We start from the raw sequence: 13,141 nt of genomic DNA on the forward strand, positions 1-13,141 counted from the left end.
TCGTCTGTAAGTGATCTTCATTTACACTCACGTACCCTCTGGGTATCCCCTTCCAGAGTGTCTGAATTCCTAGGTATATTTAGACTTAAGCAATACAAGCTCTAGGCACCCCTACAATTAATTAAGCAAAAAACCTAGTAATCACCACTCAACAGTATTACAAAATACACACACACACACACACACACCTCAGTCAGCCAGCAAATCAAAGAAAACAGCCAACCCCTCTTCTCCTCTCTCCCCCTGGAGCATTCCCACCATCTTCACCAAAAAACATGTCAACCATGCGGCTTTTGCAGGAATTCTAGTAGGTCATCAAGAGTAGATGTCTTCTGAACAAGGAGAGGTGGGGGGCAAGTTGTCCAGTGCTGTGCATCCCACCTCTCTTTTCTAATGAGCAGGCTCCAGCTGCAGCATCTCAAATGACTACAGCAGTGCCAGTATGTTATCTGGAGAGAAGTGGTCTCTGGCAAGTACAATCTAGACCATTCAGAGTTGCCCAGGGCATGACCAATGCTTTGAAGCTTAACCAGAGACCGTCCATGTATCTGCAAGCTGGCCAACTAGCATTGAAAATATCTCCCAGGGAGGATGCTTAAGGAGTGCCTCCCCACCACCTCTCTGCTTATAGAGCTACCAGCACACATAACCCCTTCCAGAGCACCAGCTGGTAAGAGGGCTGTGCTCAGAAGAGTTGGATTAGTACAGGGTTGGGAGAGGGAAGAATTGGGAAATGATGGGTTGGGAAAGCCAGAAGTGTGGACCAGCCCCATTTGAGGTGTGCTACCAAGGATGAAATGGGACTTTATGGCTTCCAGAGGCAGCATGAGGTGAATTAGTACAGGCAGGGGAAAGCAAGCTGAAACAGAGGAGAGAGAGTGACCTAAACAACTCACACCACTGAGGTTAAAAAAACCCTCCACCTCTCTGTTGTTCCTCCTGTCACATCCTACAACTACTTAAAATGGAATTGAAACTGTGACGATCACCGGGAAGTGCGACGGTTGACTGATGTGCATGTGCCTCATGGAGCTGCCACAGCACCAACAAATCCCTTACGCCCCAGACAAAGACCAGACCAGTAACTAGAACCTCTCACACAGCTGTGCAGGCCAAGTACTGTCACTGGCTCAACAAAAAACTGACCGCCAGCGGTTTCACTTCAGTAGTTTGTTACAGGGTCACCTTAGCACTCACCTTCATGTATCTGCTGTTCGGTTACGGGGAAAGGGACTATTTACCTCTCTTCTGTTCTTTCATGGACTTCATCAACAATAACATGGGAGATTCCCTGTAAAGTCATGTCTCCCTCTAGTCTTCTCAGCAGCACTCCAGTAGTGCAGTACAACAGCCTGGTAGCTGGTGACTGGAACAGGAAGCAAGGGCACAAAATATTCACTGGAATTTTAAAAGTTTAACGATTTTCCTAATATAGGTTTAACCTCTCTAGTCTGGAATCCTCGGGACCACCTGACCAGTGCCAAACCCGAGAATTTGCTGGACCGCAGGAGGTCAATATTGTCTAGCAGCATTACCAACACTCGCATTGCTTATTGGGCTTTTAGAAGACATTTACGGGTAAATTAGCGCAAACAACAGCACAGAACACAGAGAATTAGGACCAGCAGCTGTAAACAAACTTTATGGGACTATTGGAAACTTGGCCACACCCATGATAAGTGGTTGTCTGGCTAATTAAAATCACACAGGTCCACGGATGTTGCTGGATCTGAGAGAACCCAACTAGAAAGGTTCAGTCTGTATTAAGTCTAGCCAGAGCGTGGGGCTGTGCAGCACTCATATCCAAGCTGCCTGAACATCCTTCGCTTCAAGCACAAGCAAGCAATTTTTCCTTTCACTTTACCCTTAATTCAACTTAATTGCAGTTGTTAGCAGCTTCTATTCAAGGAGCTATGCATGTTGAATAGTAACAGAGGTAGCTGTGTTAGTCTGTGTTCCAACACCACAAGTTAGCAGTCATGTAGCACTTAAAAGGCTAACAAAATGATTTATCAGGTGATGAACTTTTGTGGGACAGACCCACTTCTTCAGATCTATAGACATTCCAGTCCAGACCCAGATATACAGCACAGAGGCCCAATATCTGGGTCTGATCCTGAACTTCTATCAATCTGAAGAAGTGGGTCTGTCCCACAAAAGCTCATCACCTAATAAATCATTTTGTTAGTCTTTAAAGCGCTACATGACTGCTGTTTTTGTTTTATTTGGGGAGCTGCTTTGCAAGAGGAAATGAAATAGCTAAACTCTCTCATCTAATTCTTTCCCACTTCAGTAACTGCATGTTAAACTCTTGACCACTTGTTTCCATCAATGAAAATGAGAACTCCTGTAAGAGCAATGAGACTAGCCCTGGAGGAAAAGGGCTCTTGGTGTTTGATCTCATTTTGCTTAACTACTGAAGGCTTATATAGAATCATTTACAAATGCTACACATTCTGCTACGAGAGAAAATGAAAAAGTGGTCAATAGCAGGGACAGAAAAGAAAAAAAAAAAGCGCAAGAAGAAAATAGTAAGCTCAAGATAAGAAGGGATGGACAAAAACTAAAAATCAAAAATTTTGGAAAACAGGTAGCCATCAAATATGGGTCTGTTGTTTCTTCACTCAGAACTTCTTATTTTGTCCAATAAATATTTTAACATCAAATCTTTGATCATCTTAATTTTATTTTAGACGTGACCAATGCAAATTGTAGTAATGCAAAATTTGTCCATATGGATGACGACAGAAATCAAATGACAGATAAAACTTTAAAATAGTAAGTTTGCTTTATCCAAGACATAGAAAAGGGGTAATGGACCTGTAGGAAGTAAGCTCAAATTCAGCCAGCACCACTATGGACTGATGTGCTCTGCTCTGATTCTTGCTTGATAGCTAATGAAAGTGTTTTCATTTCAGTTTCCAGAGGGCATGTATTCATTTGATAAAACACTCTGTCATTATTGATATCGTTACTGGCGATCTCCAGGGGTGCTGGAACAGTTTGCGTGGTGAGGTTGTTGAGTGCCATTGAACCAAAGTGTAAACCCTGTGTATAACGTGAAACACAAAGTCATTGGGTGCTGCAGTGCCCCATGGGCCCCTCATTCTAGCACCTATGGCTACCTCAGCAGAGAATTTATCCAATGAATGTACAGTATACTACTACCTCTTCATCCCAGAAGGTGTATTTGTGTGCCCAAAAAGTACATCTCAAGGCAAAATGCGAGGGTAGCATGGGGAAGCTTGCACTGCTCTCATTATACTGCATGTACCCTTTCACTAATTGATTACCTCTCTAGAACACTCACTTTGCACCATTTACAGCCACTAGGTGCATTTTAAAAAGAACTTGCTTAGAAAACATACCCATGTACAAACCTTTACACTTTCTAAGCGGATCTGGTATCCCACCGTGACGCCAACTCTTTCCGCTCTCTCCTTGGCGACACGTTCAGCTACTGAAATGGCAGAGATCCTCCGAGGCTGAGTGCATATGATATTGGTTACCATATTTGGAGGGCCTCTCAGTGAAGAGTCCAAAATGAACTGAGGGACCTGAGTGGTTTTCCCACAGCTGCACGACAAAAAAAAGTCTTATCAGAACTGGTGATGAGGGTTGCCTTCCGATTTGCGTTTCCTTGCTTTTATTTGTTTGTGTCACACGTCGCATAAAAGTCCTTATTTCTAAATTAATCTACAACTACAGTAATTTCACACTGATTAATTACACATATGAGCATTTCATTGATCCAGTACATGGGCTATGTAATTAAACTTTAGATATATCTTCATGGGTATTGTTTGGTATTAGAAATGTTGTGTGCAAATCACATCCTTACCCAGTCATGCCACTCACAACAAGGACCTGGTGCTTACTGAGCAAATCAAGAATGGTTTCTCTTTCTTTCCATGCAGGGAGCTTCTGTCTTTCTTGCAACAGGGCCTGGAAGGGCCTAGAAGACTGACAATTGGGAGAAATTGATCTCTTCAGTTACAAGTCTCAAATCCTGCCCTAGATTTACAGATTCAAACAAGAAGGATCCATTATAATAATTTAGTCTGACCTCCTGCATAGCACAGACCAGAGAATTTTACCAAGTAATTCCTGACTCAAATCTTTATTTTGTGGTTAAATGGGAGCATACCTTCCAGAAAGGTATCCAATTTTAATGTAAAGAAGTCAAGTGATAGATGATCAACCATAGTCCTTAGTAAGTTGTTTTAAATGTTAATTACCATATTAAAATGATCTTAGATGGAATTTATCAAACAACAATTGCTACATAAGGCAATCTTCCCTTAAACTGCACTAAGTAAAAGGAGGGTTTAAAAATGTTTGCTCTCATAGTAAGTGGAAAGCTTCCAGCTGCAAGCGCGGATGCCCAAATCATTAATTTTTGCAGAATTTAAGATTCCAGTTATAAAATTATGAAGATCAAAATTTTGCAACTTGAAACTCTGTGAACAGAGACAATGCTGTATTTGTTTACATTTAGTTTGCACCGGGAAGATTTATTTTTATAAATAAAAGTTAAAATTTAGGCCAATATATTCAAATTTGTCTTCAGGCACTTCTGAAAAGTTTACCCTTATGCTCATAATCAAACTGGCCCATTTTTCAAAGGTGCTGAATAACTCTAGTTCTCATTAAACTCCAAATATACAGTGCTTCATTTCTTTCTCTCGTTGCACTCTGCCACAGTAAATTAGAGGATAAGAGAATGCTGATGATTCATTTTCTGTCAGGGGATGTTTACAGATAGGTTAACTTTGCCTAGCAGGAACTGTAAGTAGTAAGGATTTCCGAAACTTCAATATGCAGTGTTATGGCTACTGTGGTGTTTCTACAATTGTACCAGTTACAACACTGGCTAACATGTATTGCTAAAGGAGTGAAATTTACTAGAAAACCTGTATCACATTACCACAGTTTCAAAGAAATCGACCTCTTATTGAAATAATACCAAATTAGAAACATAATGCCGTTAACAGTGCCTGTAATCTGTTATAGATTTTAGAACTACGCATGTCTGTATCTGTCTACTCATCTGTGAGTCAGTTCGTTCAAGAACACCTCCTAAATGGTAAGAGCTAGAACAACCAAATTCAGTAAGCATCTTCCTCTTATCATAACTTATAGCAAGGTTAGGGCTGTTTGTGCCAGGACAATGGGATGTGCCTGGAATCCACTTATTTCTCATTAAACGGAAAGGGAGAGGGACCTGATAGTCGGGATGGTTATGCTTCGCAATGACCACAGGAGGGCAACCAGTGCAGGGGACAGTTATACCGCAGAGTTACCACAGAGGGGTGGTTGCACCACTAAAATAGTGACCAACCAGGACTGGGGCTCTGCATGTAGCAGGCCACTGCCCACAGGCAAGGGCCTTCCCCCATCCCCAAAGCCTCAGCCCAAACCACTCTCTGCCGCAGGCCATCAGTCCCAAAGCCAGACCCAGGAAGGTGAGGAGGGGGTGGGAGGCTGCCGGCCAATGGCTCTGCCACTGTAGCCCCCCGCACCCCAAAATCAACACAGCCTCTGCTGCTGTGGACACCTCCCCTCAACCCCCGGGAGGAGACACCAATCCCCACTCCTAACTCCAGCCACCAGCTGAGCAGCACAGACCCACCCAGCCTCTGGGCTACCCTGGGCCTCCCAACATACAACTCATCCCTGAGTCTCCCATCCCCTGGCTGACTCCTACACCCTGCCACCACCGGCCCTGAGACCCCACATGGACCTGTGCAATTCCAGGTACATCTGCTGGCGCTGATATACATTCTGGGAGTCAATTACATCCTCACAAAATAAGTACTTTTACACTGGCTGGATCGCTTGTGAGGCAATTTGTCATTTCAAATAAACAGCAAAGCCAGAATACAAATCTTTTTATTTTTTTCACCCAGTACAGTACCTGCTTCACTCGGAACTGCTTGCAGATTTTCACGTTTTCGTTATACACAGACTTGGCCTGCACGTCATACTTTCTGGAAAGCTTCTTTTTCAGGTTCACATAACTCTCATTCTCCACAATAACTGTTTCAAGCTCTTCTTCCTCATCTTCAGATTCAGACTCTCTTGTGACTTGAGAGAGAAAAAGGTATCAATTTTTAATTCTCTGCAGAGAACGAGGAGGAATGCAACTTCCTATATTCACTCCTCAACCTCTGCTCCTCAAAAGTGGTTCTATACCAAGAATACAGTTGGCCCTAAGGTGTGTGAGCAAACATTACCAGAACTAGCAGGTAACGTCTTACAACATTAAAAAAAAAAAATCGACTTTTGAAATCCAATTCTCTAAACCTGGCCACCTCTACATTTGAGCTGGTTAAAAGAGTATTCATACCTGTTTTTAAAGTTTGATGAGATGGTTACATTGCCACTATCTATGCGCTCAGAAAGAAACCAAGCACACAACTTTTTGCCCAAATTTCGCAAGAAAGTTTACCTCAGAGAAAAGACCAACTCCAACACTTTGTCTCAGCAAGTGAAAGTTTTGGAAAGTTATGAATAGTTCAAGACAAAGGACTGAAATACAATCTCTACTTACGGGTAGGGCTCTGTGCAAATCACAATTTGAGAGACGGTGCAGAAATCAATACTGCAATTTTTCCAGTAGCAGGGACGCAGAAGGGGGCATTTGCACATGCTGATCTTGCACTCAGTGCAGGAGGATGGCCAGGGACTCGATGTTTGGTTTTATGAGAGACACAGTAACTGGTACTACTGCCACTTGGGACACATACACAAAAACAAAACCAATGCATGAAGATGCCCGCTTCTGCCTCTCCACTGCCGGGAAAAAACCTGAGGTAATTTGTGCAAGGCAAGGGAGAGGAATGGACTTAGTAGCGGTTATTGCAAAGCACAGCAGCTAGCAATACCACTGCTTGGAACATGAATAACCATGGCCTCAGGAGAAAGACATGGGGAGGCAGAAGTAGGCATCTGAGCGGTCTAGTGTGCCAAGCAGAGAAGAGACTGCTTAGCTTGCCCCCAAACTGCAATGCCACGCAACACGAGCTGTAGTGAGCTCAGGACCAGTTCTCCCACCTCTCCACTGCTGGAAATATCATAGCAGTCTGAGAGCGACTCAGTGGCTATGCATATTCTGGGGAGGGAAAAAATCAATCCATCCATCCTTTACTGTGACCTACTGTCAGTCTTCAAAAGAATATCCATGATTTCTGGAGGGACTTCCATGTAAGGGGCTGCTGCCATGCCTGTACTAAATAATGTGGTCTCACCACTCTCTCCTAACAAATCTGTTCATAGTTTCTGTCCATGTAATCCACCCAGCAGTGTGACGGGATGACATCATTAGGAATGTTATAAATTTGGATGAAACACTCACTCAGATTTACAAAATCTTCTTTTTTGCCTAGCAATATTTTAAGTTTTTAAAAGTTTCAAAATCAGTCAGAAGCATTGGGATTGTCTGAACTTCACTCCTTACCTCTGCTTCCACCTCTAGACCACACTCCCACCACCAAAAGAAAAGCCTTTTTGACATTGTCCTCACCTTCTGACATGCAATTTGAAACAGGTGAACTACCTGGAAACACTTGGTTATGACTGTCTGTCTGTGTTCTTGCTGAGGGTGTGGCCAGCAGGGACACAGGAGGCGAGCTATACTTGTGATAAGTATGAGTAAGTAATTCAGTTATTTCAGATTCATCCTCCAAAGAGGTTATTAAAGAATATATAACAGGTTCATTAGACTCTGCTGATATCACGGCCTTTCCATAGAGAAATTCGGCAATATGTAAACGACAAGCCAGAGGGAGATTCTCATTGGTGGAATAAAATGCCACAATGGGTGCCTGATAGGGGTACTTGCTACCCTCAGGGAATCTGACCTCAAGTTCATACAAAGGAGAACTATCGTCATTAGATCGGAGGTGAGCATCATCCACAGTATTCTGAAACGTTCTCGACAAATGCTTAGGAGGAGTTTCATGTTGGAATTTGCATCTCGAGCCAAACTTGCAAGCTCCTTGAAGGTAAAATTTACAGACTTTATTTAAAGTCTGTTTTGCCACATCTTTGGTACCACTCTCCCTTTGTTTGGATTTACTGAGTTTATTTGTTAGGTGCTCCAGTTCCAATCCAATTGTCCAAACCCTGTTTTTAATCCTTTCCACAAAGTTTTCTCCACAGATTGAACGGAGAGCAAAAGCCTCTTCTTGCCTTTGTTCCAAGCACTCTTCTATACTGGCCTGAACAGCTGCTTCTGAGATTTGCACCTTCTCTCCATACCTTTCTGAAAAGCACTGTGACAGCAAGTGTTCCAATGAGGCTCCAATGTTACCATTGCAGGAGCTTAGTATAGCCCGACAGCGCTCACTATGAAAACCATACCTACAGCAGAATGGAGGAAAAAAAATTGCAAAAGACAATAAAAAGGTGACTGAAATGGGAAGTAACTGCAGAGCTAGTCAAGCTAATTAAATATAATTTATTTTGGAATCAGACATGATTACTATGTTTGAAATATTTTAAGAGAATTTTAGTGCTCATGGAAGGTGCCAGATTGGTGACTATGGAAGTCTGTTGTTTAACCTGTCTGTGATGAATTCACCCATTCAGTGAACCTTCCACATTTCAGAGAGCACCACATGACAGCTACAGGATGATTAAACCATACTGTGCAAAGTCAACTCTTCAGAGCAAGTTCAGTTACTTAGTGACAGAAAGTATTCACAAATGAAAAAAATAGCTGATGACTGCCTATAGGCTCTCTATTATGTGTGGACTATAACAACAAAGGAATTCTCATACTTGCCTACTGGAACTGTCAAAATTGAAAACAAATACAAATACTTCCCATTTCCACTGACTACTCTGAAGATTTTATAGTACTTATTTTATGTCTTTGAAAGAAAATTAAACCACCAAATGTACCTACTGCTACAAAGGTGAAATGACTTAAGTGTTATTTTAAGCACATGGACAAAAGGGATGATTCTGTAAGCCCTCTGCAGGCAGAGCTTCCACCAAATTTCACAAGAGCATCACACACTGAAGGCTTGAAGTACAGTTTCCAGGCCTGCAAGTATATTTATTCATTCTGAATAGAATCACCTGGAAAGTTTATGCACAGCAAACGAAGATACTTCACTTTCCACTATTTTATGTTCCTCTGGTTCAGAAAACGCCTTGGTAATTACTTCAGAAATCTCTTGGTCTGTTGACCAGCACTGCAAGTCATCAAGATGATCAGGTTCATCATAATCGTCTTCACCTGATGCAGCCATTCTGATAAAGACAGTAAATCAACAGTATCACTATAAATTCTAATTAGATACAAAACAGTCCTCCTCATTTAACTGCACATTGTAACTTTCACTTTCACTCATTTAGTATTGGGGAACATTGGGCAGTGGACAATACAAAATTGCAGTGCTTCAAATAAAGTAAAAGTTTAAGAATATAATGCTTTTGTTTTGAAACAGACTGAACTTCCCTAGTCCATCACTTTCTGGTCTGGAATAAAAAAAAACAAAAAAAACGCAGAACGCAGTCCAGTAACACTTTGGAATGCTTTTAAGTTAGCTGGCTGTCCACGTATCATGGGCATTGACAAATTTCCCACAGTGCCATAAAGTTGGTTTACAACCTCCAGCCCTAGTTCTCAATGTTCTGTGCTGTTATTTACTCTACTTTATGCCTAGGTGTTTTCTAACAGCCCAGCAAGCAGTGGAAATGTTGATAATGCTTCGAGACAATATTGACCTCCCATGGTTTGGCAAATTCTCTGGTTAAGCCCCGGTCAGGTCCTGAGGGTGCTGGACTAGCGAGGCTCAAATTGTAATAGCCTGTCTGCTAAAATACTGTATATTACACATTGGCCGTGTCTACACTAGCCCAAAACTTCGAAATGGACACACAAATGGCCATTTCGAAGTTTGCTAATAAAGCGCTGAAATACATATTCAGCACCTCATTAGCATGCGGGCTGCCGCAGCAGTTCAAAATTGACGCGCCTCGCCACCGCACGGCTCGTCCAGATGGGGCTCCTTTTTGAAAGGACCCCGCCTACTTCGAAGTCCCCTTATTCCCATGAGCAGATGGGAATAAGGGGACTTCGAAGTAGGCAGGATCCTTTCGAAAAGGAGCCCCGTCTGGACGAGCCACGCGGCGGCAAGCCACATCAATTTCGAACTGCCACAGCCGCCCGCATGCTAATGAGGCACTGAATATGTATTTCGGTGCTTCATTAGTAAACTTCGAAATGGCCATTTGTGTGGCCATTTCGAAGTTTTGGGCTCGTGTAGACACGGCCATAATGGATATGGCCACTCTTAACTGGCAGAATGCAATATCAAGAACAAAAATATTGTACAAGCAAATATTTGAAAATGATTTTTTTTTTTAAATCTTTTTCACAAATTAGGAATCCTGGCTATCTTTTCTAGAGACATCCATTCTCTCTATGGATCTGCTCAGGAGCACAAAGAAACCAAAAACCTTCAAGAATTATCAGTAAAACAGGGAAGATCAAATCTGATAGTCCTGATATTTCTAAAGTTAATAAAAATGTGGATTTCTTTGTGCTTCATAAAATACAGCAAAAAAAGAAAAAAAGCCATTCCTACTCTTCGAGCCAACTTTTTAAAACTAAGGAAGAACACAATTACTTTCAGAGGTGGTGGTAAATCAGAAAGCTTAAAACCATTAGAATGGTAAATATTTTCTAACAATTTACATTTGGATAGTTCCTTTCATTTAAATCCCAAAGCACTTTACACACCATACAATGCCAGAGTGATGTCATGATCACTGGCGTGGAACGCAGTAGCCATTTCATAGCTACAGTTATATTACATTCCAGTTTGCCAAGAGCAAAGAAAGCCTTTTTTTTTTTTAGTAAGCCTATTTCAAAATAGCAACTATGACACTATACAGTTCACATCAGACTTTGTCGGTGTCGAGGAGTGTCCTGACTTCAAGGCATAACATTACACATTAAAAAAGTGCCCAGCTAATGATGGAAAAGATTAGAGGCTTTCACATGCAAAATAGTTCTTCCCTAAGCAAAGATACCCAAGTAAAACAACCGATCTAGCCAGGAGTGGTTTTGTTTGTTTGAACTGACTCTGAAACAGCAGACATCTCTTGTCCCTGGAGTTCTCTGAGGAGCTCTTTTACCCTCTGCTGATTCTCAGACGTCATATGTATGGTCTGCAGAAGCGTCCTCTTTTCAGGTTTCTGTTCAGATCGCCCTCCTCTTCTCACAACACAGCTAAAAATTAAACACCCACACACAAATTACACGTTTGTGTAACTGAAATTATACAGACTAATCAGATTCCAACATCAAGAATCCAATGGAAGATTGAAAGAGAAGGTTCCTCCAATGCACTGACACAATGGGACATTTGATTATGTTTGTCAGAAGTTCTTTTACGACAAGTACACTCTTTTGGATTGTGTGTCAAATCTTCAGTTTTCACATCATTGGCTAGATGAAATCAGCAGTGGCTACAACACAGTAGATTTAACTAGCACATTTTTGTATTAACAGGAGTTGAGTCTAGGGGACCCTAATTTCTTGTACCCTGCCTTGCCTCCTACTCCCATGCTGCCGGCTGGCTCAGGGGCTCCTGGCACCGCAACGCCGGGGCGGGGGGGGGGGGGGGGGGGGGGGGGAGGGGAGGCATGGCTGGAGCTGCCTGAGACCAAGCTGTGTCGCAGCTGGAGGTGCCCAGGGCTCCAGCGCCGTGGCTGGAGCTGCTGCTGCCTGAGCAGCCTCAGGGACAAGCTGCATTGTGGCTGGGGGGACAGCAGGTGAGCCATGGCTGCTCCCCATGGTCGGCAGCTGGAGCAGGAGGTGCCCTGCCCTGCCCCACCCCAACCTGCCCACAGAGGGAGCCAGAGGCAGCAGCTGAAACAGAGGCTCCAGCCACCCACTTCCCCCAGCCAAGGAAATTGCGGGGAGGTCCCCAACCCCCGCCTCCAATTTACGTGAAATTTGATTTATATGAAGGTTGCCTAGGATGCAACCTCTGTGTAAATCAAGGGTTTACTGTACAGCAAAAGAAGCTTTAGTATACAGAACCTAAAAGTCTTACCATAATGCATGCACACACAGATTATATGATAAAAGAGAGATTTTTGGCAGACCAAGAAGTGTCATGCATTTGCATTAACACATGCCTTAAACTCGGAAGTGTAAAACTTAAGAAGCAGAAGTTAGCTGTAGAGGACTGGTAATGCAACATACAAAGTAGAACTCTTTGCTGATAAGTGATTTCACTTTTTCAACATTAATATGTTAAACGGAGGTTGATAACAAGGTTAGTCCATGCTTCCTTCTAGAATTTGTCTCATCTATTGTCACTTACTAGTAAGAAGACTGCTATAGACTTAGTGTTACTTAGTTGCCCTGGTGGAAATAAGTTGTGCCAAAGAGAAAGTACTAGTAAGCCACTGTCTAAAGCAGCAGAAAGCGTGGGAAGCGCTATGTGGTTATAAATCCCAAGGAACTGAGCACAGGGTTTGGAGTCAGCAGATGCTAAACCCTTTTGTTTAGCCCAACTCCTCTCTCAAGTAGCCTGAAATCTGTCACCTGGAAACTTTCCCAAGTATAACAATATCTAGTCTCTTTACGTTTCCAAACATTCTAAGGTGTTCAGTAAGGAATGTGAAGAGTCTGACAAATCTTAACCACAAAGAAAGCTAATCGTAATAACCTGGATGCAACTGTATCTCTTTCAGAGAAGTAAAAGTCATCCTCATCCTCCCAGATTTTGCTCGACCCTTTCCTATTTCCATCAGCGTGAGATTTGTTACTCTGTCCTCTGCCGCCACCTCCTCTTCCACCTCCGCCTCGCCCTTGTCTTCTTCCTCCACCTCTATTTGGCCTTCCTCTTCTCTTTCCTGAAGAGCTCATTTTGTTAACTAATAAAAAAAAAAGGTTAAATAAATATTCTTATTATGCAACACAGTCCATGTTTCTTGGTGAACATCAGACTTTATGGTAATTTTAATGGTACAATAAAGAGTATTGTTAACAAATGGTCTGTTAAAAAATACGTCTCGCCTGATTTATACGCCCAAGAAGCAAATGTACTTCTACAATACAAAATTCTCAACTACAAATACAAAAACTATTCTATTTTATTGTGACAGCAGC

General features: G+C 42.4%; 1 protein-coding gene across 1 annotated transcript in view; it reads right to left on the bottom strand.

Moving 5' to 3' along the window:
- The window catches only part of DHX57 (DExH-box helicase 57), a 45,677-nt gene that overhangs the window by 30,942 nt on the left and 1,594 nt on the right, over positions 1-13,141 (bottom strand). Inside the window, exons 2-9 of the mRNA XM_074989283.1 lie at positions 12,699-12,906; positions 11,102-11,248; positions 9,088-9,261; positions 7,526-8,364; positions 5,918-6,087; positions 3,842-3,963; positions 3,381-3,576; positions 1,242-1,366 (exon numbers count right to left, since the gene is read on the bottom strand). Coding sequence (XP_074845384.1) covers positions 1,242-1,366; positions 3,381-3,576; positions 3,842-3,963; positions 5,918-6,087; positions 7,526-8,364; positions 9,088-9,261; positions 11,102-11,248; positions 12,699-12,898 — 1,973 coding nt within the window. The 5' untranslated portion in view covers positions 12,899-12,906. The remainder of the gene's footprint in view (positions 1-1,241; positions 1,367-3,380; positions 3,577-3,841; positions 3,964-5,917; positions 6,088-7,525; positions 8,365-9,087; positions 9,262-11,101; positions 11,249-12,698; positions 12,907-13,141) is intronic.

The sequence above is a fragment of the Carettochelys insculpta genome, chromosome 3 (assembly GCF_033958435.1).
Source record: "Carettochelys insculpta isolate YL-2023 chromosome 3, ASM3395843v1, whole genome shotgun sequence".
Lineage (NCBI taxonomy): Eukaryota > Metazoa > Chordata > Testudines > Carettochelyidae > Carettochelys > Carettochelys insculpta.